This window comes from Sminthopsis crassicaudata, chromosome 6 (genome assembly GCF_048593235.1).
Source record: "Sminthopsis crassicaudata isolate SCR6 chromosome 6, ASM4859323v1, whole genome shotgun sequence".
Classification (NCBI taxonomy): domain Eukaryota; kingdom Metazoa; phylum Chordata; class Mammalia; order Dasyuromorphia; family Dasyuridae; genus Sminthopsis; species Sminthopsis crassicaudata.
Window position 1 is genome coordinate 221,629,733 of NC_133622.1, and position 24,487 is coordinate 221,654,219.

At 38.8% G+C, this 24,487-nt stretch overlaps 1 protein-coding gene across 6 annotated transcripts in view; it reads right to left on the minus strand.

Annotated features, from left to right (window-relative positions):
• Positions 1-1,012: 1,012 nt before the first annotated feature.
• The window catches only part of WT1 (WT1 transcription factor), a 62,815-nt gene continuing 39,340 nt past the window's right edge, over positions 1,013-24,487 (minus strand). For 4 of the 6 annotated variants that reach the window (XM_074276047.1, XM_074276048.1, XM_074276046.1 and 1 more), the window contains 5 exons: positions 19,673-19,769; positions 15,369-15,519; positions 8,804-8,893; positions 7,938-8,021; positions 1,013-2,419 (listed from right to left, as the gene is read on the minus strand). In XM_074276047.1, coding sequence (XP_074132148.1) covers positions 2,298-2,419; positions 7,938-8,021; positions 8,804-8,893; positions 15,369-15,519; positions 19,673-19,769 — 544 coding nt within the window. In that variant the 3' untranslated portion in view covers positions 1,013-2,297. Of the gene's footprint in view, positions 2,420-7,928; positions 8,022-8,803; positions 8,894-15,368; positions 15,520-19,672; positions 19,770-24,487 lie in introns of all 6 variants that reach the window. The other 2 variants (XM_074276045.1, XM_074276043.1) reach the window with 1 other exon arrangement.

The following is a 24,487-nucleotide window of genomic DNA, read 5'->3' on the forward strand; positions in this document are numbered from 1 at the left end:
TTAAAAATACCCTTTTAAAGAATAAAAGGAACCAAGAACTCATGCAGACTCAGAGATGCAGCTCCACTCTAGGTAATCACAAATCCATGTGTTTATTTGCAAAGGTAGACAGAGTTTACCACTAGTGTCAGACTTCCCTTTCATTCATGGCTGTCTCGAAAAGACTGAGTGGTTTCCAACCTGCTGAAGGCATTTAAAGAAACTATAGCCATAAATTAAGTTGTCCACGGCGTCCAGCATACCACCTCCTAAATCCAAAGGGATCCCTGTGAACAGCTCAGAAAGACCAATCACCACTTAAGGACAAAATTTTCATGGGCTGACCTGGATGAGAAGTGATGGTTTCCACTGTGACCCAATAAACAAAAGTAACTTAAAGGTTGCTCTACAACCCTAACTCTGACCCATCTCACCCCTCACCCCAGTGAGCACACAAAGCCCATCCCCAGCCATAACTCCCACCCCAGAAGAACAGCACGACTGCTTTATAACACCATCTGAAATCAAACACTGTTGTTATTTTTTTCCCTTTGCTGGGACAATTCCCAACTAAGATGGATATATTGTGGTCAGGACCTAAGCAGGTTAACCAGTGGTCATCATGCTGGTGGTGTTTTTTGAGAGAGAGAGAGAGAGAGAGAGAGAGAGAGAGAGAGAGAGAGAGAGAGAGAGAGAGAGAGAGAGAGAGAGAGAAGGGGGAGAAGAAGAGGGAAGAGAGAGGGGAAAAGTATAAGGGGGAGAGAGAGAGGGAGGAGGGAAAAGGAGGAGGAGGGGAGAGAGAGAAGGGGGAGAGAAAGAGGGGGAGGAAGGGAAGAAAGAAAGGGAGAAAAGGAAGAGGGAAGGAAGGAAGGAAGGAAGGAAGGAAGGAAGGAAGGAAGGAAGGAAGGAAGGAAGGAAGGAAGGAAGGAAGGAAGGAAGGAAGGAAGGAAGGAAGGAAGAAATAATCTTAAATGAACAAAACATTTTGAATCAGTTGTGACGGACGGCAGATGTTGGAATCTCACATGTTTCCTTTTTGAATGGGTTTTAATTGAAATTGAAGGTGAAAAATGCAGATTACATTCTTAAGTGTTATCATCATCATTATCATCATCAATATGTTAAAACAGTAACATCTGAACAGTGAGGCATCTAATATTTATACACTTTCTAATTTTAATTAACTAAGAGCAATGCATTATCAGATAGATATTTACACAATCATTTCAAGCCACAGTCAATAATAAATTCCCTCCCTCAAAACAGAACAAAAAAAAAGACCCTCCCCCCAACAATATATTTTTCTTACACTGATAAGTCTCTTTCTTTTCCCCACATATTCTTGTAGACCCAGAGTCTTTTAAGTTACTTAGGAACAATTTCTCAATGGAGATCCTGGACCAGCCCCCCTTTACTCTTAGTTCCATCTTAATTTTTACAACTCTGAAACCACATAACCAGTGTGGTCTCACCAACACAATAAAGTCCTGAATGATTAGAACATGTTTCTCTAATGTGAGGAGATGTGAACATCTCTAAAAAATAAGCTGCAATTCATACCAAAATAACAATAATAACAACAATAATAATAATAAAATTTCAGCTCCACAGAACAGTTTCTTCAGATCACTGTGACAATATTAAAAACAAATTAACTTACTGGTAAGATTCTTATGGATTTCGATACAGAGGTACTGATTAGTTTTGATTTCTTTTTCTTAGCTGCTTTATAAACAAGGATTTTTTATTCTTTAAGTCAACTGGTGGAAGAGACTTTCCTGCCATCCAGGTTAGAATCTCTCTTGACCCCAGGGAATGCCTTGTGAAAAACCCACCCCACCCCCAAATGCCCTGGTTTTCTGATTTATGTCTTGCTGTTAGTAAATGGAAACCGTGACAAAGTTTACATTAGCAGACACATAGACATGCCCCAGCCTATAAATATTCCACAACGGAAAATAGTGTCATGAATCTATCCCAAGAGAAACTCAAGATTTCTTTGGGACTTTAAAGAAGGGGTGGGGGAGGAAACCTACCAACATCAACTCTCTTTCACAGTGAGAACCCCAGGTGATACAGGTCCTACTGAAACTGGGACATTGAGCCTTGAGGAGTGAACGAAGAGATAGAGAAAATGAAGACTGCCGTGGTGATCGACAAACCTGGAACCGGCTCCATCCCGATGGGTGACTCGTCTTCATGGTCGGTTGGGGTTTCCTTATTGGGAAGGTAGTTGAAGGTGAGTTTAAAAGCCCATTTCCATCGGGGTTCATAGAACATTCTACCTGGGACAGAGATGCATCCTTGACCTGGACCTTTTAAAGCGTCAGCTGGAGCTTCGTCATGTTCCTTTGGTGCATGTTGTGGTGACGCACTAATTCATCTGAGCGGGCAAATTTTTTCTGACAACTGGGCCACCGGCAGCTGAAGGGCTTTTCACCTGTTAAGAGAAGAGTCAGTCAGGGGTGCAGGCAGCTGAGGAAGTGGGCACATGCACAGTACCAAAGACAGGCCCAGGATCAAAGGCTTGGGTTAAGTCATGATAAAAGAACAGAAAGGAGATGCCATGGGAAGCCATCGGATCACAGGACTTAGGACCAGAAGGGACCTGAGAGGTCAGCTAGTCCAATGCCCTCATGTAACAGATGAGGAAACTGAGTCTCAGAGAAGGAAAGTGACTCGGAGCTGGAAGGGACCTGGCAGGTGATGAAGTCCAACCCTCCCGTTTCCTAAGTGAGATCACTGAAGTTTAAGAAGGTTGTGAGTTATCCAAAGTCACAAGGGTGACAAGTATCTCTCAATTTGAACTCATGACCTTTAACTTTAGAGCTCTTTCCTGTTTTTCAGAGGCACTAAAGTCCAACCTCCTCATTTTAATTGGGATCTATGTGACTTGTTTAAGTTCACACAGGGAATAAGTACCTAAGCCAGGATTTGAATTTACATCTTCTGAGGTTGAATTCTCCCCAGCTATGCCATGAAGCCATGTCAATGGGCACTCTCCCACTGAAGGTCTTCAAGAAAAAACTGGATGACCATCTTTCATCATATAGTCAAATATCATAGACTACATTTGTAGTATGATTAATATAATAATATTGATTAATAGATGAATAGTATTGATTAATTAATAAAGTGGTTAATAAAATAATATATTGTATTTCTATTCATTATCACTAGACACAATGAGGAGTAGATCATTGATTCTCATACAGATAAGGGTTGGATGTAGAGGGCCACTGAGATCCCTTCTAGCTCCGAAGTTCTGTGATTCTGAGACTCAAAATTAGTTTGGGCTCTTTTCCTGAAAAAAAGCAAGCTTCATATGAATCAGAAATGTGACATGGCGCTACATTCCAAGAAATAGGGTATTGAGGACCAGGGAGGTGATAACCCACCCCTCCTCTGCCTTGATCACAGCAGGGAAGTGATAGCACCCTCCTTCTGTCTCAATGAAACCAGGGAGGTGAGAGCACAGCCTCCTCCTCTGCCTTGATCACACCACATCTGAAGCATTGTGTTCAGTCCTGGCATTGGATAATCCAGAAGGTGTCAGGACTGGAAGCCATGCCACAGGAGAACAGATGGAAGGAATGGTGACCATAGGAGATAGATCTAGACCTGGACCTCAGTCATTACCTAGTCCGGCCCCCCTCCCTCATTTCACAGATGAGGAAACTGAGGCCCAAGGAAGTGAGATGACTTGCCCAAAGTTACACAGGTAGTAAGCTGGGATTCGAACCCAGGTCCTCTGACTCCAAATCCAGCATTCTTTCCACTGCACCACACTGGTGATATTTACCCTGGAAAAGAGAAGACTTAGGGGGTACATACTCTCTATTTACAAATACTTAAGAGTTTTCATGGGAAAGAGAGAAAATATTTTGCTTAGTCTCAGAGTTCAGAAGTAGGACCAAGAAACCAAAGTGTATTTCAGCTCAACAGAAGGAGTCATTTTCAAACAACTGGGTTTTGATCTATCCCAAACTGGAATGAGCTGTCTCATCTCTATTCCAGGAGGTGAGATGGCTGCTTCTCAGGGATAATGTAGAGAAGAATCTGAATAAGATATGGACTCAAGGAGATGACCTTTGAGCTCTTCCTATCTCTGAGATTCTCTTAAGTGTTTTCTAGGAAAATTCTCAAAACAGAAAGAAGACTGAAAGAGGCTTCTAAAAGGAAAAGTTCTTAACCCTTTTAGTATTTTAGATGCCTTTGGCAGTCCAGTAAAGTCTGTAGGGTTCTTCATGTTTATATATGCATAAAATAAAATGCAAAGGTAATCAATATATTGAACTATAATCAACAAAAATTTTGAAAGTTCACCGGCCCCTAGTTCTGTAGGAGAAACACATGGATTAGAATATTCTAATTAACAAGATACATGGAATGCTCCATTAACTCCTACCCTTTGACATTTTTAATGTCAATTTTATGCTGATTTTTAAAATTTTTAACCTTTAAATATTGATCAAGTCCCTAAAAAAAAATGAAGGTAACAAAATAAAATCTTAATTCAAAGGACTTGAGGAATAAGGAAGTTTGAGTAAATAGAATCTTTTGGTTCACTCACATCTAAATAGGAAATATCTTTTTCATCCTCTGAGTACAAGGATCCTTGAAATGGAAGGAACCTTAGGGATGATGATTTTATGTGAACGCATTTCTGAAGAAGGAAATTTTATTTTTAAACTTTAAAAAAATATAAAAAAACACTAGTTTCTTTTCCTGAATCAGTAAGCCTCACTAAATCTTTCATTGGTCACTGAGAATGTTGCCAGGTATGGAAGAGAATAGGTTTGGGGGGAATACGGTTGGATTAAAATATTTCTAAGACCTAAGCGCTTCTGCCTGCCTGGCCCCCTAGTGGATGTATTTTTGTAAATGCATGTGATTTTGCAATAGACAACTCTCAAAGTTAGTTCCATAGAGAGAACAGGGCATTGACCAATGGATAGTTTATGTAGTTAGAACAGGCCATTGACCAATGGATAGTTTATGCTATTACACTGGTATCTCCTTCTGTCAAAAGATCAATAGGAAGTTCTCGATAACCCTCCCCCCCCCAGCAGATTGATGGGAGGATATGGAGAAGAATTACCAACTGGGCAAACATTTAACTCTTCCAGTCAGAAAAAAAAAGTCCCAGTGAGCTTGGGGATTCTGATTCTGATAATTCTTCTTAGTTGAAGTCTTACTTTATCAAATTTTGCTTCATACTCTCTAGATCAAAACTTCTCCTAACTACAGAGACTTCTGCATGTCCATGCAAAGGTCAGCTGCATAATACTATAAAGTCCTTTATTTTCCAGTTTCTAAAAACTCTCACATTCCTTGCCAGAAATAAAAGAATAGATTAATGCAAAAGTCACAGGAAATCATTCTATAGGCCAGCAAAAGGATCTTGGAAGACCACCAATGATCCTAATATTCCCTCTGAGTATCACTCATGTTGACTGGCATAGAGGGGACATTTGAGATCATTATATTAATTATATTTTCCCAATGGCAACAATGAATTAAATGTTGACTAGCATAGAGGAGACATCTGGGATCATCATATTAACTAGACTTTCCTAAGGGCAACAATGAATTGAATATTATTTTTAAAGGGCTTATGCTACTATAGATAACTTCATGATCACTTATAGAAATACATCAAACACTTTGGGAGAATTTATTGCTTCTTTGTAACCACTAAAACACTCATTTGGTGCATTAGATTTCATTATATGTAGGAGGAGGAAATGGAATTCAATTCTGGAAACTGGATGTGGACCCAAGCTGAACGGGGATGTTGATCACTACTGTGTTCTAGAGCCTTAACAACTTTTGCTTCAACTTTCCACCTTTCAATGTTGTACTAAGTAAATTCTTCACAAAAAAGAATCCCTACTAATGTCACTGAGGCTATATTTTCAAATGAAATTATCAATAATCAAACACAGGTGCATTTTCCAAAGGCATCTGGGAAATTTTACCTCTCTTTCCATGCTAGGTTCCCTCCCTACCCTATGGGAATATATGCAGATTAAAAAGGAAACTATTCCAGAAACTGACCCAAATGTACAAAGTATCTTTAAAGTCTTAGTGCAGTCATTTTAAGCTACTAAAACTTAAAATTTTGCTAAGACTTTTAGAATACTTTGTATGTGTGTAAAGAGTAGGCAAATGAAATATTGTATACATGCTATTGGACACTGTCCTTCAAAACTCTATTCTAGGTTAGGGCAATTCTTATACTAAGTATGAGTGACATAGGAAACAAGGGGCCTTCTGGGTTCTGGGTTTATTTTCCATAAAATAGGAGGGGGGTGGACAAAATGATTTTTAAGGCTCCATCTAGCTCTAACTCCTATAACCCTAGTGATCCCCTATGATCCCTTCTCTGTCAAAGCCAGTCTTCCTTCTCTTGACATTGCAGAGCGGAGAATCAGATTCAGTGTTCATTGCAATGGGATCAACTAAGGGAAATAGCATGGGCTATGTGAGATCATGTATGAGAATCAAAATGTACAATGCCAATGTAAAGCAGCTAGGTGACACAGTGGATAGAGCTCTGGGTCTAGAGTTCAAATTCAGCCTCAGACTCTTAATAATAATAGTGACCCTGAGCAAGTCATTAAATTTCTGTTTACCTCAGTATCCTCATTTATAAAATGAGGATAACAATAATAGCACCTACCTCGAAAGGTTGTTGTGAGGATCAAATGAAATACTATCCATAAAGTACTTAGCACAATGCGTGGCACAGAATAGGTGCTTTTTAAAAAATGTTTATCCCCCTCCCTTCCTTTCCAAAAAGAAGTGCTATCATTATTATTTCTATAGGAAAACAAAATAAAACACACTGGGTTGTTAAAAAGCATTCCTTTTGAAGGACTATAAGAAATAATATAAAATCCATGTTCTTGACCTTGGGTCATGGTATGGAAAGAATGTTGGGCTGGAAATTAGCATATGTGGGTTCAAGTCCTAGCTCTGATCTTTAGTGGCTGTGTGACCTTAGACAAGTTTATCTCTCTAGGTCTTGAGTCCTCATCTATAAAATGAGGCAGTTGGAATAGATGGCCCTTGATCCCATGGTTCCATGATTCTAGGATCTCTGCTGTACTCTGAGGTTGTCCTACCAACAGCTCTGAAGAGGGATGTATGGTTACACTGGTATCTCCTATCAAAACATCCATAGGAAGTTCCCGATAATGTTGGACAAACCCCCACAGCAGATTGATGGGAGATTTTGGAGACAAGTACTTGAATGGTTACCCCCATTTTACCGAATGAGAGAAACCGAATCTCAGAGAGAAAAAAGCCTAGCCCAGCATCACACAGCTAGGATCAGAGACAAGATCTGAACTGTCCTAATTCCCATTCCAGTACTCTTTCCACTTTACCATGTGGCTCCTCCTAAGAAGCTTGATAAAAACATTTAACTTCTCTGGACCTCAGTTAACTCATTTGTTATATAAGGACAAAGTGACCCCTAAGATCCTGACACTCTATGCTTCTACAGACATCTTCCATCAGCTTGGAAAAAATTATTGCTGACCTCAGAGCAGTGACTATAGGATCTCTGGAACTGAGCCAAGGCTGTCCATCTCTCCCAAAATAGAGAGAATGACCTTAATGAGATCAATAAAGAGGAATTATTTGTTGGGCTTTGAGATACGCTGCTTTTCCATCAAAGCTAGTAAATAGTGAATGATATCTGATTTTGAACAAGACTCTCTTCTGTTCCTTTGGAGAAATTGATTTTTTAACATGTGAGGTAGGAGCAGGGGATTTTATCTCTGCCTACTCTCTTTGCCTTTTTTCCCCCTTGAACATTTCATTTTCCTTGGGTTGGATTAGACCTGACTGGATTTGGGACCCCTCTCATCACAAACAACTTCATTCCACATATATCAAGAAAATAATGAAAAATAAATGTGAAGAAAAGTTTTACGCACTTGTTTTACCTGTATGAGTCCTGGTGTGTGTCTTCAGGTGGTCAGACCGGGAGAACTTTCTCTGACAGGTTTTACACTGGAATGGTTTCACACCTAAACAGATAGAGAGAGTCGAGTCCCAAACTGTGATACCTTGGGCCGGAGCAAGGACATTCAATACATCCCCCATGAGAGGCTTCCGGCAGTCACTAGAGCTGATAATAACTCCTCAGTGGGACCACTATTTATTTATCTCAAACTCAAGAAACAAATGGCTACCGAGACCAGCCTTCTGTCTTGGGACGCTAGTTTGTCAGTGCCATAAAAACTGAAATATACTTTCAGAGTCATTTTGGAAAGTAGGTCACAAGTGGCAAAGTCATCTCCAAAACCTCTCTCTTTCTCTCTCTCTCGCTCTGTGTGTGTGTCTTTCTCTGTGTCTCCTCTCTCTCTCACTCTGTGTCTCTCTCTCTGTATTTCTCTTTGTCTCTGTGTTTCTCTCTCTCTCTCTTTCTCTCTCTCTCTCTCTCTCTCTCTCTCTCTCTCTCTCTCTCTCTCTCTCTCTCTCTCTCTCTCTCTCTTCCTCTCTGTATCTCTCTTCCTCTCTGTATCTCTGTCACTTCCTCTATCTCTCTATTTCTCTGTTTCCCTCTGTCTCATTATTTTCAGATGACTATTAATAGGACTATTATTTTGTGGCTGAGAGGAGAAATTGGGGATGATTAAAATAATATCTTGGTTTTCTTTGTTTGAAGCAGAAAGCCAACAGGGATGAGAAACTTTAATGGAAATATTAAACAGAAGACTGACTCATGACCTAATTCTAACTAGCAGTATTCAGCATTAATGAGAGCCAAGAAAATATTCACATCCTGTCAAGAGCTGGACCTACAAACCTGTGTGTCTCCTTTGGTGTCTTTTGAGTTGGTCTGATCGAGAGAATCGCCGTTCACAGTCCTTGAAGTCACACTGGTAGGGTTTCTCACCTTAAAGAGTACACAGAATGAGCATGAAAAATAATATTCGACACTGGGGAAAGAGGAGCAAAGGATAACTGCCTCCATTGGGATTGGAGAATACCAAAAAGAAACAATAAAGGCTTCTCTTATGGATGATATTAAATCTTCATTTCTAGAACCATCCTTACATAATCCTGGAGGGCAAATCCCAAATCATGTATTATAGGAAACTAGGATGTTGGAATAATTTCAATTCATTAAATATTTAATGGCTGCCTATCATGGGCCATTCAGTCAGCAAGCATGTGTTAAACATTTATTATGTGTGAAACACTGTGCTAAATCCTGGATGTAAAAGGAAAGACAAAATCCAAAAAAGAAAAACAGTCCCCAAAATGGTTAATATCTCAAACAGGAATTCCTCTACTACAACACGGGTTCTGAATCTGACATTCATGGACCTTTGGAAGTTCTTCAGATAGATTTCAGGGAGGCTGAGAAGATATGGTGGGGAAAATACAACTATATAAATACATAAATATCTAGGATTCAGATACAAATCATACCAGATAGATACAAGAAGTTTTGTATCTATCTTGTAGCAACTTAAATGCATTTGAAAACCAGTATGGAGGATGGGATGTATATGCTTCCCCAGATTACCCATGAGGTCCAGGACACAAAAAAGGTTGAGAACTCCTGTTCCGCATCTTCCAATAATAATATCTGACATTTCTTGAGCTTTTTAAAGTTTGTACAGATTAAGACAGCTAGATGGTGCAGTGGATATAGCACCAACTCTGAGTTTAAATCTGGCCTCAGATCATTAAAACATACTAGCTGTATGAGTCTGGAAAAGTTACTTAACCCCAATTGCCTTATTCCCCACCCCACCCCCCCAAAAAAGGTTTGTACAGGTCTTAACATAGGCTAATATTTCATGTGAGAAGAAAATGCTATCATTAGCTCCATTTTTACACATGAGAAAGCTGAAGCTAAGATCCTGAAGTGACTTGTCCAGGGCCACAATGCAGCTACAGGTGTCTGAGGCAGGATTAAATCTCAGGCCCTCTTGACTCTCCCGCATGACTCACATGATATATTGGAATCTCTATGAAAGTGTGGTATTTATAGTGAGAACCTGAGTTGGAATCCTGCCTCAGATATTTCCTAACAGATGCACCTGAGTAAATCAATTAATCTTTCCTTGCCTCAGTTTCCCAATCTGTAAAATGGGAATAATTATGTTATCTCTCTCAAAAAGTTGAGTAGATCAAAGATAATATATATCCATTCGTTTAAAATCCTTAAAGTGCCATTGACATAGTAGTTATTATTATGAACAAATTTTGGCTTCTTCTTAACGGTGAAGATTAGATGACTGAATTGTGAAATTGTTTTTCAAGGTCTGGCCTCCATTAGCAAGGTCCCCTCCATAGAAAAATTAGCCACACTAATGCTGGGAACTAAGCTGCAGAGGCCAGCTCAGTGACCTCCATCTCTTTCTGGCTTCTCTGTGGAATTCTCAGGCCCAGGAGGTGGAAAGTTGGAGTAGAATTTGTCTATGGCTCCAATCACTTCTAGAAGCCTATGATTTTCCAGAATGCTATAAATGTCCTATCAATGTTTCTTTAAAATTAATTGTGGGAAGGAAAAGTTGCCAACTATAGGAGCAAGATCACAGAGTCCTGGAATTTGAGAGCTGGAATGGATCTTGGAGATCATTTTGGCCAGCCCTTAACTGATGCAGGAAACCTTCTGAAGCTGAGATTCATGGACTCCCAGAAGTCCTGTGGATAGATTTCAGGGGGGGTTGGGACCATAAATGGGGGGGGAATTACAACTATATCTTCACTGACTTCTAACTACAATTTAGCATTTTCTTCAATTGTTTAAAAACCTTATTCTGAAAAGGTATCCATAGATTTCCCTAGACTGCCAAATAGAGCCATGACACAAAAAACAACCTATCAATAAATATTTATTAAACACCCTACTGTGTACAAAGCACTGGCAAAGAAAAGGAATAATGAAGAAATTTCAGCATCCCCATGGCCAATAGGTTAAAACATCACCTTAGCATGTAGGACAGAGATAGAGACAGGTCCTCAGATTTCATTAGGATAAGAACCTCCCAGATGAGGAAAATCCTTCTACCGATGTAGGATAGCCCCTTTCCTACAATGTATAGTCTGAGAAAGCTGCCAAGGCTATTGATAGAAAGTTAAGTGACTGGCCCAGGATTCTATAGTCAGTGTGTATCAGAGGTTTAGCCCAGTGCCTGGTACATAGGAAGAGCTCAACGTTTATTGACTAGCTCAACTTGAATCCAGGTTTTCCTGACTTTAGTCAATATGTATGAATGCCCATGTATGTTTGTATATAGATCTATACATGTGATGTATATTGTGTGCATGTATGTATATGTACACACACATGTATTTTTTTCTTGAAGATCAATTAATCAACAAGCATTTATTGAGCACCATGTGCCAGATATTCTGTCAAGCATTGGCAATTCAAACATAAAATAGTACCTGCCCTCAAGAAGCTTACATTTTATCCAGGGAAGCAAAGAAGAAAGGGAAGGGGAATAAACATGTATATGGTATTTACTATGTGCCAGTCACTGTGCTAAGTATTGTTCTTTCTTTTTAAATAAATATCATCTCACTTGATCCTCCTTGAACAACCACCTTGGAAGGTAGACGCACTATACCCATTTTAAAGCTGTGGAAATCGAAGCAAACAGAAATAAAGTGACTTGATTAGGATCACACAGCTAGTAAGTATCTGGGGTGAGGTTTGAACTCCTGACTCAAGGCTCAGTGCTCTATCCACTAGATCATCATGTTCCCATTTAAGTCTATTCACATTATAGACAAGGGTAGAATATGCAAGGGTATTTTGTGGGAGGAGACACTCACAGCTGGATGAACCACCACAAGCCTTGCAAGACATGGAGATTGAGTAAAATTTCAATGGAAAGAAGAGATTCTAAGGGAAGGCAAGGAGGTCAGACTGAGTCGACTCATGAAGATGATTATGAGGGATGGTTCAAAAACCAACTTGGCTGTGTCATAAAAGGGAAGGAGAACAATATACAGAATGAGGCTGGAGAAGCAGGGAAGAGCCAACCTATGGAAAGCTTTAAATTCTAGACAGAAGAGCTTATCACTGATCCTAGAGGCAAGAAGGGAGTACCCATGTCTCTAGAACTCATTGATAAATAATGCCATGTGATGGATGAAACCTGCTTCTTTCCTCCCAGGAGAGAGATGGGAGGCTCTGGGTGAGTGATATTGTATGTGTAATCAGGGGAGATCGTTGGATCTCATTTTCCTTTGTTACAAGGTTAAAACTCAATGGACAAAGGAAGTATTGGAAAATAGCTGATTCAAGTATATCACCTCCAGACTCAAGATACAGGAAAAGACATAGCTTTTTTTCACTTTAGAATTTGTTTCACTTGATTATAAATATTTATTACACAGACTTTCTTTTTCTTTCCCTCTAACTAGTCAGGAGGTAGGAGAGAGAGAAAAAAAGTTTTTTCTTAATCTTTTTTTCAATTTTAATCTGAAAAAAATACTAACATCAAAAGACATAAATAATAAATAAAATATAAATAAAAATACATAAATAAAAATAAAAATAAATAAAAATTATTCTCAGTTTCCAGTTGTATGAAAGGAAACTCCAACTTTTGTATTATATGAAAATTTACTGTATCATGTTTTCTAATCTTTATCCCCAAATGAAATATTTGCTGATATTAACATTAATTCAGTTGTCCATGATTTACCATTTCTCCAATACAATTAACAAGTTTAATTATGAAGAGATAGATAGATGATCAAAGATCTAGAATAGATCCAGTTACTCAATAAACACAGATTAAATGTCTGCTGTGGGTAGAGCCCTATGTTGCACACTGTGTTTAGTTAAGATCTAGTCTCTTCTCTCTTGGGATTAATTTATAGCCTCATTGGGGTTAGACTCAGGTTCACATAGCATTATATGCATTTATTATGGAGGTCTTTGAGCAGGGAGAAGGGAGGCTCTTAATGATCAGGCAGATCATGGATGGTTTCCTGGAAGAAGCAGCATTTGCTAAGGATTATAAAGACCAAGAAGGAATTCAGTGGCCAAAGAAGGGGAGGGTATTCTTGCAAAATGATGTCTCCAAACCAAAGAGAACAATCTGTTTGGGAAGCAGAGATGGTATATATAGTGTGCTTGAAGAGGGATAATTTGAAATCAAAACAGAAAAGTAAATGGGATATTGTAATGGGCCTTAAAGGCCAAGCAAATAAATGCTAACTTGGGCAGGAACCAAAAATGTAATAATTGTCCTCATACTTAGAATAAGCTACCTCCTCATCTCTGCCTCTTATACCACCCCTTATTTCCTTCAAGATTTAATTGAAGTGGCCCTTTTTATATAAAGCCTTTCCCTATTACTGCAATAGTTAGGTTTCTCTGCCCCTCTCTCAAAATCATATTATCTTTTCTATATTTCTATATTTTTGATATTGATTTAATCACATACCCATCTTTCTTTCCCCTAGAATGGAAGCTCCTTGATGGCAATTATTTAGTTAATCAATAAATACTTATTAATTGTCTACTATATGACAGGAACTATGTTAAATGCTGGGGATTACAAAGAAAGATTAAAAAAAAAAACCAGTTCCTGCCATCAAGGAGTTTACAATCTAATAAGGGAGGCAACATGCAAATAAAATTATAGACAGGATAAACTGTTGATAATGGAAGGAAAGCACTAGCATTACAGCAGCTTGGGAAAGGCTTCTTATCATCATCTCCAGGACCCAAAAGAGAGCCAAAAAACATAAAATGTCTCAAATAAGTGATTGCTGAATGAATAAATGAACCACTAAAGATTTGGAGGCAGAGAGGATCCATGACTAGATTTAGTAGTCTGGAATACATTTTGCTTCCCAACAAAAGTGTATTTCTTCTTCATCATTATTATAATGGTAATACTAAAACTGTTCTTTTAGGATATGATGATATCATATCATATGACATCTCGGAGATGATAATACTGGCCCACCCATAATCAGTATATTGTGTACATTGAATTGTATTTTCCAATGTTGGGGAAGAAGTTTTACTACTCCAACCACATACTAACATCTCTTATGGAACATTAAGGGACCCTCTAAAGCCAACTGATGTATCCAACATCCCTGTAGATCAAGGGTTCACAAACTACGGCCCGCAGGCCAGATGTGGCCCACTGAAGACATTTATGCGGGCCTCCCCCCCCCCCCCATCTGGGTTATGGCAAATGGCCTGAGGGGCGGAGATAGAGTGTGTTTTTGGTTTTACTATAGTCCGGCCCTCCAACAGTCTGAGGGACAGTGAACTGGCCCCTATTTAAAAAGTTTGAGGATCATTGCCGTAGACCACCGCAACCCACATTTGTGAAATTTCTGGCCACAAATTAACCTAAGAACATCACTGTTCATGAGCAGAGCACAACTAAATGGCCTTTACACCAGGGAAAACATGACTGTGGTTTCATAAGTATTATAATCTCTTCAACTGGAATTATTCTAGATAGTCACATATCCTCTTTTAAAGAGTATTAGAAAAATAAAAATAAAAAGATTTCCCAAAACATTCCACCCATTTCAACAAAATTTCTAATGGTTTACATAGCAGAATTTCTCTTTGATAGCTCTTATTTCTTCTTTGCTCCTCAGCTGTGGCCAAAGTGTTGGTCCCTCAATGAAGAAATAGGCTAATGTCAACAAAGTCTTTGGAAGCGAAGACCCTTAGAATTTCAAAGTTGGAAGGAACCTCAGTGACCATCAAATCCAACTTGTATCTGAAAAATATTTCTCTCTCCAACATCCCCAACTTGTTTCTTTGAAGATTGCCAGTGATTGAGAACTACCCTTCCATAGAAGCATATTCTACTTTTAAATAATGCTAATTGTTAGGAAGCTTTGACTTTAATAACAATAATAGCTAACATTTCTATTGCACTCTAAGCTTTGGAAAGAGCTTCACATGTGCTATTTCCTCTGATCCTCACTAAAGAGTTTTAGGTCTAGAAATAGAAAAACTCATCTTTGTGAGTTCATATCCAATCTCAGATATTTACTAGCTGTGTGACCCTGGACAAGGCAATTCACCTTTTTGCCTCAGTTCCTTATTTATAAAAATGAACTGAAGAAGGAACTGGCAACGTCCCTAGTATCCTTGCCAAGAAAACTCCAAATGGGGTCCCCAAAATGTCAAAGGACTAAACAACTTAACAACAATAACGTGAAGATGTATGTTTACAACTCTATTAAGTAGGTACAATTTTTACAAATGAGGAAACTGAGGCTAAGATGTTACAATTAAGTGACTATAAAGTTCTAAGGGCAAATTCCAGAATAAAAAAACTTTCATGATAGGAGCTTGTTTCTGTCCAAGATGGCGCAACTCAGAGTGAGGACACCTGGAAATGAGAGTGACTTACCAGTATGCTTCCTGCTATGCATCTGTAAGTGGGACAACTTAAAGTATCTCTTGTTGCAGCCTGGATATGCACACATGAATGGGCGTTTCTCATTGGTCTCCGTGGCTGACCTCACGATAGTAGGGGCTACCCCGGGCACCCGCCGGACATCCTGCAGTGACAATGCCAAAATCAGATGAAGTGTTACCTCTTGAAATAGAAGTGTAAGGATAGATAAGAACACTTAGCTCTGTCCCTGGAGGGCAGAGGGAGAGGAAGTGGGCAGGTGGGTGGTGCAGTGGATAGAACAGCCTGCTTAGAATCAGGAAAACTTATCATCCTGAGTTCAAATCTGGCTTCAGACACTTAATATGTCTAGGACCATCCAACTCCTGCTTTTCCTGACTCCAGAAATCTTTCTTTGATACCATGATGTTCCTCAAAGTAATAACAAGGAGAAGAAAGGAATTTGTATTAAAAAAAATTCATTGTTCAGTCATTTTTCAGTAGTGTTCAACTCTTCATGACCCTATTTGGGGTTTTCTTGGCAAAGATATAGGAGTGGCTTGCCATTTCCTTCTCCATTTTACCAATGAGGAAACTGAGGCAAATAGGGTGAAATGACTTGTCCAAAGTCATACAATTAGTGAGTGTCTGAGGTTGAATTTTAACTCAGGCATTTTAGTCTTCCCAAGCCCCTTGCCTGGCACTCTGTTTACTGTGCCACCCAGTTGTCTATAGATGACCATTTTTAAAAACCGGTAATTTCATTCTTCCTCAATATGAAACTTCCTCTTCTCAAGCTTATCATCCCCTTCTCTGAAATGATAATAACCCTAAGAGATTATGTGACTTTCCTAATGTAGCACAGCTGGTAGACTTAAATCTAGGTTTTTCTGATCTAATGAGACCAGCTGTCTATTACCATCTTCATTTTCCCTCTTGTCCTAATAGTTTAGTCTATTTCCAGTTACCTATACATCTCCTTAATCATTTTAGTTCATCTCATAGCTTTCTTAAAGTTCTTTATTCCAGGTATAAAGCCACGATTTTATAGATTCTCCTATATCTATTGGTCATCTTGCTTACTAAAGAGACAGCTTATCTATCCCCTCTAATATCTAGCATAGGACTTTGCATATAGTAAGTATTTATTAAACTTGATGGAAAGATGGATGGATGAATGAATGAATAAATAAATGATGTAATTAACACATTTCGTGCTTTAAAATGTTAGAATCTTAGGGTGCTTGGAGCAGGAAGGGCTTTAGAACATAAAACATCAAAGAAAGCCCTCAGAACAGAAGGTTTTAGAGTTGTAAGGCACTTTGAAGTATAGATCACAGAATATAAGACGTAAAAGAGATCTGAAATACAGAATATTAAAATTGGAAGAGACCTTAGATCAGGGGTTTGTTTCGGTTTTATCAGGTTTTGATAACTGCATTTCAATAGGTTTGGTTTCCTTTGTATAGTTCCATATTTTATTTTATATTATGCATTAAAATATTATTATGGGATGGGGTCTGTAGGTATCAACAGACTGCAACAGGGAACATGAGTTACAGGGGAAAAAATTAAGAATTTCTGTATTAAAGAACTGTAGGCTTTAGCACTAAAAAAGATCTTTGGAATCATATTAATTAAGCATTTCATTTTGTAAATGAGGAAACAGAAACCCAGAGTGATTAAGCAGCCAGTTTTTGCAAAAGTGAATGTATATTGGCATTCAAGTCCTGATTTTCTGATACCCAATCCAGTGGCTTTCCCCACTATGCATCATATTGGCTCTGCTAAGAAAGAATCAAGGAAGGTACTGACCTCAATCTCTGACCTCATGGTCATTCAAGCCCATTCCTGTGTCTTTAGAAAAGAAAGCCCTTCAGCAGGGCTAGGGGAGTTTTTGGGAATCTCTCCATATTTCCTTAAGCTCAGGTAGACATTCCTGAATATGCAAGGACAAGCTTCAAGCAATTAGGCCATATCTTAGATGTAATTCATTTTTAGTTCATTCGATCATTAACAATTATTAAACAAGTGACAAATGAAAAGAGTATTAGATTTGAAGGCAGAGAATCATGGGCTGCCAGTGTGGGTTTGGGCACGTCACCCTCAATCCTCTGAGGTCAGTTCCTCATTTATAAAATAAAAGGATTGGATTAAATTATACCTAAGACCTTTTTCTGATCTAAAATCCATTATCTTATGAGCCTTGGCTGAATCTACAGAAGTAATAATAACAATAAACAATGTTTAAAGTTTAAAAAAACTTTTCATGTATTATTTAGGTTTCCTTAGTAGAATGTAGGCTTCTTGAGGAAAGAAATCATTGTGGCTTTTTTCTTTGAATGCCCACCATTTAGCACAATGTCTCAAAGACGTATAAATTTTTATTGATTTCGATCTTTTTAAACTTTAAATCTATGGGCTTTTGATCCTATATTTATCTCATTTGAATAGTTATGAGTTCAGAAATTCCTTCCTTCCTTTCTTCCTATCTTCTTTTTTTCCTTACTTTCTTTCTCACTCCCTTCCTTCTTTCTTTACTTCCTCCTTAACCTTCCTATTTTCTTTTCCTTCCTTCCTTTTTTCTTTCTTCCTTTTTTCTTCCTTCCCTCCCTTTCTCCTTTCCTTTCTCACTCTCTCCCTCCCTTTCTTCCTTCTTCTCTTTTTCTATCCTTCTTTCCTTTCTCCCTCTCTTTTTTCTTTCCTCACTTTTTAAAATCTATTCTTCCTCCTTTTCTTTCATTCCTTTTCTTTCTTTCTTTGTTTTTATTTCTTTTTTTCTTTTACACTCTTTCATTCTCTTTTTCTTTCTCCTTTCACCTTTCTTTTTCTTTATATCTCTCATTTTGTTTCTTTTTCTTTTCTTTCCTTTCTCCCTCCCTTCTTCATTTTTATCTCTTCTTTCCTCCCTTCCTCCCTTTTCTCTTGCCTGCTTTCTTTCTTTCTTTCAATCTCAATTTCCTTTCCTTTCATTGTTTTTCTTTCTTTTATTTTCTTTTTCTTTCTTCTGCATACTTTCTTTCATCCTCTTTTTCTATCTCTTTTCTCCTTTCTTTTTTCTTTATTTCATATAAATATGTATATATATATATATATATATATATATGTATATATCTCCCAGTGCTTTGTACATAAGAGATGCCTTCTAAATGTTGGTTTATTGAATTGAATTCAACATGAAGAAAGTAGCCAAATGGGAATTTCTATATTAGATAAATGGATTATCTGCATCATCAAGGGCTATCCTGTCTCTTTGGAAGGCATAACTAAGTGAGATCACTGTGTTCCCTTACAAAGAAACTTCACTGAAAACATTAACAGGGATATCTCAGCTGATGATACTGTCAGCAGCTTGGGCAATTCCAGTTATTTCTAATCTTGGACACTGGTTACTTTGAAGAAAGCATCATACACATGATAGGAGTTGTAACAATAGGAGCCAGTTACAGTACCAACCTTGGTTAACTGTGTTCATTTTTGAGCTATTGAAAAGATTTAGGGAGGTGGCCTTCAACAAAGTTCTCTGATTTCTCAGAAACTTTTTAACTGTTATTTTGCCTTGGATTTGTAACTCCCTACTTTATACTGGCCCATTGTTTGGGTGACTATCTCTGGATAGGGGAAGTCAATATGCAAGGTCAGCCCAAACCGAGACTACAATAATTGACATTTTTCCATCTGCGAAATGCTTTTCATACATTAGAACATTTGACTCTCATCATGATCTTGTGAGGTTGGGATTCCAAGAATAAACATTACTATTTTATAGGTGAGGGAACTATTACTCAGAGAAGTGTCTCAGTTTACTGAATAGAAAACTGGACTTGGAATCTGTTTCGTCATCTATAAAATAGTGAGGGTTGAACTTGACCATTTCTGTACTCTCTTCCAGGTCTAAATTTATGACCTTATGATTTTCTCACAGTCATGCAGCTATTAAGCCTCAGACTGAGACAGGTGTTTGTGTCACCATTTTATAGATGAGAAAAACTGAGATCCAATATGGGTAACACAAATTCAATCCTTTCTGATCCCGGGTCCACTCACTACAGGATTCCCTGTCTCTCAATGTAAATGAAAGTTAGAGAGGAGGAAGGGGCAGGAAGGATCTCGGTTTGAGTCACAGAGTTTATATTGGCTTGCGGAGGAGTAGGAAACCAGCTTATCTGGAGGATGGGGGTCCTTGCTGTCAGCAAGAAGAGCCCTATAATTAGCAACAGATTACCAAATGCCCAATGAATGACTAGTCAGAGAAGGACCAAAAGGTCTGTTTGGGGAAGAGAAGAGGAAAAAGTAGCCTGACTTCCCACAATACTCACTTGTATTCCTCTAAAGACGCCATGAGTGTGTATTCTATATTGGGCTCCACAGAGGATCGGAGTCGTGTGGTTATCATTTTCATATCCTGTGGTGTGGCTGCAAGCATAAAGAGAGAAGAATTCATGAAGTTCACAGCTCCTTCTTGGAAACACCAAGCTTCCAGTCCAGAGGGGAAAGATCAGAAATAATTGGAATTGGCCAAAATAGGCATCTGGTTTTGACCTTTGATCTGAGGTTTGAGAAGAAGGGGAAGCCAAACCAGCTTAAATGCCATGCTGGACCAGTGAAGCAAACTGCTCGTTCATCCCCCAGTGTCCCTTTTTCATCCAGTCCCAGCCTTCCTCATCAACTGCAGCCCATAGTGTGTGAGAAGCCATTAGCCCCTGGAACCCACATCTGAGTGAGTCACTGGGTGAGCCAAAAGGACTCCGAGAGAAGAGCTGTGTTTCCAGCTAAGATGTTTACCATCCAAACTGCAGAGCTGGCTGGCCAGAGCATCTTAGGAATGAGCAGAATGCTTCAAGTTTAACTTTAAGTACCCTGGATTTTTGTCAGCACCTCATGACTCAGATGTTACCAGATAGCACCGAGAAAGTGATGACATTTACAAGAATAGATGCCGTGTCTTGAGGAGTGGGGATTACAAATCAGTGGCCTAGCTCCACTTAACCCCCAGATCAGCTTTCCAGATTAGTTTAACCCTTTCTGCCTGATCTAGGCTAGGCCTAAAAATAAATCCCTGATCTCTTCCTCCCTGCCCCCCTCCACAAAAACCATTAGAATAATTTCATCCTCCTGGGAAAAATCTAGGGGAGTTAAGAAAAATACTTTAGATGGGATCTATTCCTCCCACCAATCTACAAGTAAAGAAATGTTGGTGATTGATCTCTGTAGGAACAATGGGGGTTGGAGTAGTGAGTGAAGGCCCTCAGAGAGGAGGCCATTGAGAATGCTCCACCCAAGATAGGTTGGCACAAGAGACCCATGTTCCATGCACCCCGTGGCTGGTAAAGTTTGGATTCATAAGTAATATCCTTGAATCCCACCCTAGCAGAAGTAGGAGCTTCATTTCCCGCCATAGAACCTCCTTAAAAAGCTACGTACTACTCATGTGGCCATGGGGCTGTCATTTAACCTCAGTTTCCTCATCTGTTTAAGCATGTGTTCCAATGAACTACATTACCAGACCCTAGAAAGGGCAAAGAGATGTGTTTTAATGACTGATTTTCCCAGTTTCAGTTCAGTTATTTTTTTAGTCACATCCAATTCTTTGTGACCCCATTTGGGGTTTTCTTGGCAAAGACACTGGTTTGCCATTTCCTTCTCCAATTCATTTTATAGATGGGGAAACAGAAGCAAATGGGGAAAAGTGATTGCCTGGGATTGTGTAGCCAGTAGTTCTTCTGGCACTTTTCTATCCATTGAAACACATGGCTGCCTGATTTTCCCAGTTGTCAAGATTCAAAATCTGTCATGTCTTCCTTCTCCACCATCTCCCATATTCAATCGATTGCCCTATTCTTATTATCTCTACTTTAGTGAAATCTTAAATGTCTGTCCTTCTATTCCATTTCCAAGCCTATGACCTTCAATCTGGACCTGATGACCTCTTCCCTAGACCATTACAACAGGATCCTACTTGATCTTCCCACTTGCAATCTCCCTCTTTGCTAAACTTCACACAACAGCCAAAATCATCTTCCCAAAGCACAAATCATACCAATGACCTACTCACATACTCCAATGGCTACCCAATGTTTAACCAAGAAAATGGAAATCCCGCAAGCCTGACATTCAAGAGCCTCCTTGTGGTGGCTCCAATCAGTCTTTCCAGCTTAATTTCACACACATTCCCTTGACATCTATTTTCAAACTAAAGTCTACATTCACCAATCTTATGCTCTAATTGTGGTATAGAGGATTGAACATTCCCTCTGGGTTCAAATCCTACCTCTGACAGCAATGATCTATGTGACCATGCTACCTCCTTTGGCCTTAGTTTCCTCATCTGAAAAATGAGGGGATTGGACTCTTTCAGCCTAGATCTACAAGTCACTGGTTTTCCTCTAATTTCATTTACTGACATACCCAACTCCCACTTTACAGAATGGATTGCCCCTCTCATCTCCTGACATTTCTATTGGTTGAACTAGACTCTCTTTGATGTCTGGCTCAGGTGTCATCTCCCTGAAGTTTTCTCTGATTCTCCACCCTGTCCCTTCCAGTTCCACAAGTCCTTCACACTCAATTTGAGCCTTCTTAGATACTGAAAATTCATAATGCATATTACATTTGTTTCATAGAATCATACGTACGGCACTGAGATCCCAAAAAGTGAAATAACGAAAGGTAGTAATAGACAGAACAGGATTTGAACACCTTCAAATTCAAGTCCTATCTCTTCCTAAGCAGCTAGAAATCAGGGAGAATGTCTTTTGCTTTTCTCTTTATGTCCTAGTGTAAACCATAGGATTTAAAGCCAGAACAAACTCTAATGATAATCTAATTTAACTCTCTGATTTTATTGATGAGAAATTTGGAATATTTGAGAGGAGAAAGAAAAATCTACTAAATAAATTGGAGCATCAACTGTTAGAAGGGGTTTGGAGGAGGGGCAGCTGTAGAATTCCCCATTTAGTTCCAGTCCTCTACTAAGATAGAGACATTAGGACTATGGCAACTGATTGAATGTGAGGTTTAAAAAAGGCTGGTCTGGCTTCTTGGTGTGGGATCATAACAAATTTGGGAAAATGTGCTGTATTTATACTTAGCTATCTCATTAAGAAGCAGCTAGGTAGCCTAGTTGATAAGGCTCTGAAAACAGAATCAAGAAGACAAGAGTTCAAATTCAGCTTCAGACATGTAATAGCTGGGTGACAAGTCACTTGATTGTTATCTGTCCCAATTTCTTCCAGTAAAATCTTGCTGATAATAAAATACACCTACCTCCCAAGGCTGATAAGAGGATCAAAGAAGATAATATTTATATAAATGCTTAGCTTGACATCTGGCACATAATAGGTGCTTAATAAATGCTTGTTGTATTACTCCCTCCTTCACTTTTTCTAAGCCACAAACATCACCCATAAAAAATTCAGTTTTTAAGAAGACAGCTCAATAATGAAAAAGAAAATAAAAATAGAAGGGGAAGGGGAACTCACCACCAGAGCATCCATCAATTGGGGAATGACTGAATAAATAATGGGATACAAATTGAAGGGACAATCATTGTGCCATAAGAAATGATGTATAGGAAGAATTTAGAGAAACAAGAGAGATCGCCAATGAATGTTTGCAGAGTGAAGAAAATAGCCCCAGAAGAACAGCATCCACAACAGCTACAATAATATTAAAGAAAAGAATGCTAAAAAATGATTGATCTCACTGAAAGGTCATGAGCATCTAGAGGATTGCTGACTGAGCACATCTTTCTCCTCATCAAAGAGAGGCAAGTAATAGGTGACAGACACAAGAAATTGCATTTGTTGGTAGAGAAATCTCTGTGGCTCCATTTAACTCTTTTTTTTTACTACAATGGGAGATTCTAATCTGGGGGGGTGAGGGTAGGCTATATCTAGGTAATTATTGTGGTTATAAAAAAAAGCAAAAAGATATTTAAAAATTTAGCATCTAGTCTCTGACAATACAAATGTTAGAACATTCTAATAATAATAGCTAGCATTTATATGGTGCTTCAAAGCTTGCAGAATCCTCTACAGGTGGTAACTCTTTCATCTTCTCAACAACCCAGTGAGGAGGTTATTATTATGCTTATTTTACAGATAGGGAAACTGAGGTACTGAGAGGGTAAGTGCCTTCCCCGGGATTACATGATTAGCAAGTGTCTGAAACAAAATTCAAATTTAGGTATTCTGTACTCTAGCTCTCCATCCATTACACCACCCAGCTAATTGGTGACTCTCTGGGAAAGGAGAGGTCATGTGAAAGTCATGAGGAAAACAAGTGAGTTTTGCTGGCCAAGTGTGAATGGGAAGCAGTTAAGAAAGAAATGAAGTCATCAAAGCTTTGGCTGATAAGGTCCGTGATGCTCTTTCTGCCCCTTTGTTCACTGGAATTCTGCCGGAAGTGAGACCATCACCGCAGTGGACATCCTCAAAGGTGGGGTGTAAGGGACATTGTCCAAGGTGAGGAAATTGAATTTATGAAAAATACAGAATGTCTTAAAAATTCATTTAGAGTTTGATTGTAAGGTCATTGCAAATATGGAGTGTTTCATTCATTTTCTTTGTTTCCCTGGTGCCTAGAACAATGCCGGGCAAATAGAAGCTCAACAAACTTTGTTGATTGATTGATTCACTCTAAACTGTGGCGGCTCAATGAGCTCCAGAAGGACAATGAAGCAGAATTTCCCAGGAATGCTTTCATAACAAAATTGAAGTTATGATAACAACTTCCATTTCTATGGTGCTAAATTTAAGGCTTACAAAGCACATTCCACATAACAGCTCTGGGACACGGGTAGGGTAGGCATTTTTATTCCCATTTGACTGATGGTAAACAATGGGTTTCTTCTCCAAGAAGTGATTCTGATCCCTTTGGTTGTTTGTCACAGGCACACATAATCATGGATTTAGAAGTAGAAATTGAAGAAACTGAGTCCCAAGGGATAAAGAGATTTGCTTGGCTGAAATCTTACAGATAGAAGTAACAGAGGCTGAATTTGAAGCTGAGCCTGTTGACTTGAAAGCCAATGCTCTTTGCCCCATGGTAGTATTCACTCCTACTACCTCAAATTATCAAGTATATACTGACTTTTCTAACTCCAAAGCCAGCACTCGCACCCTCTATGTATA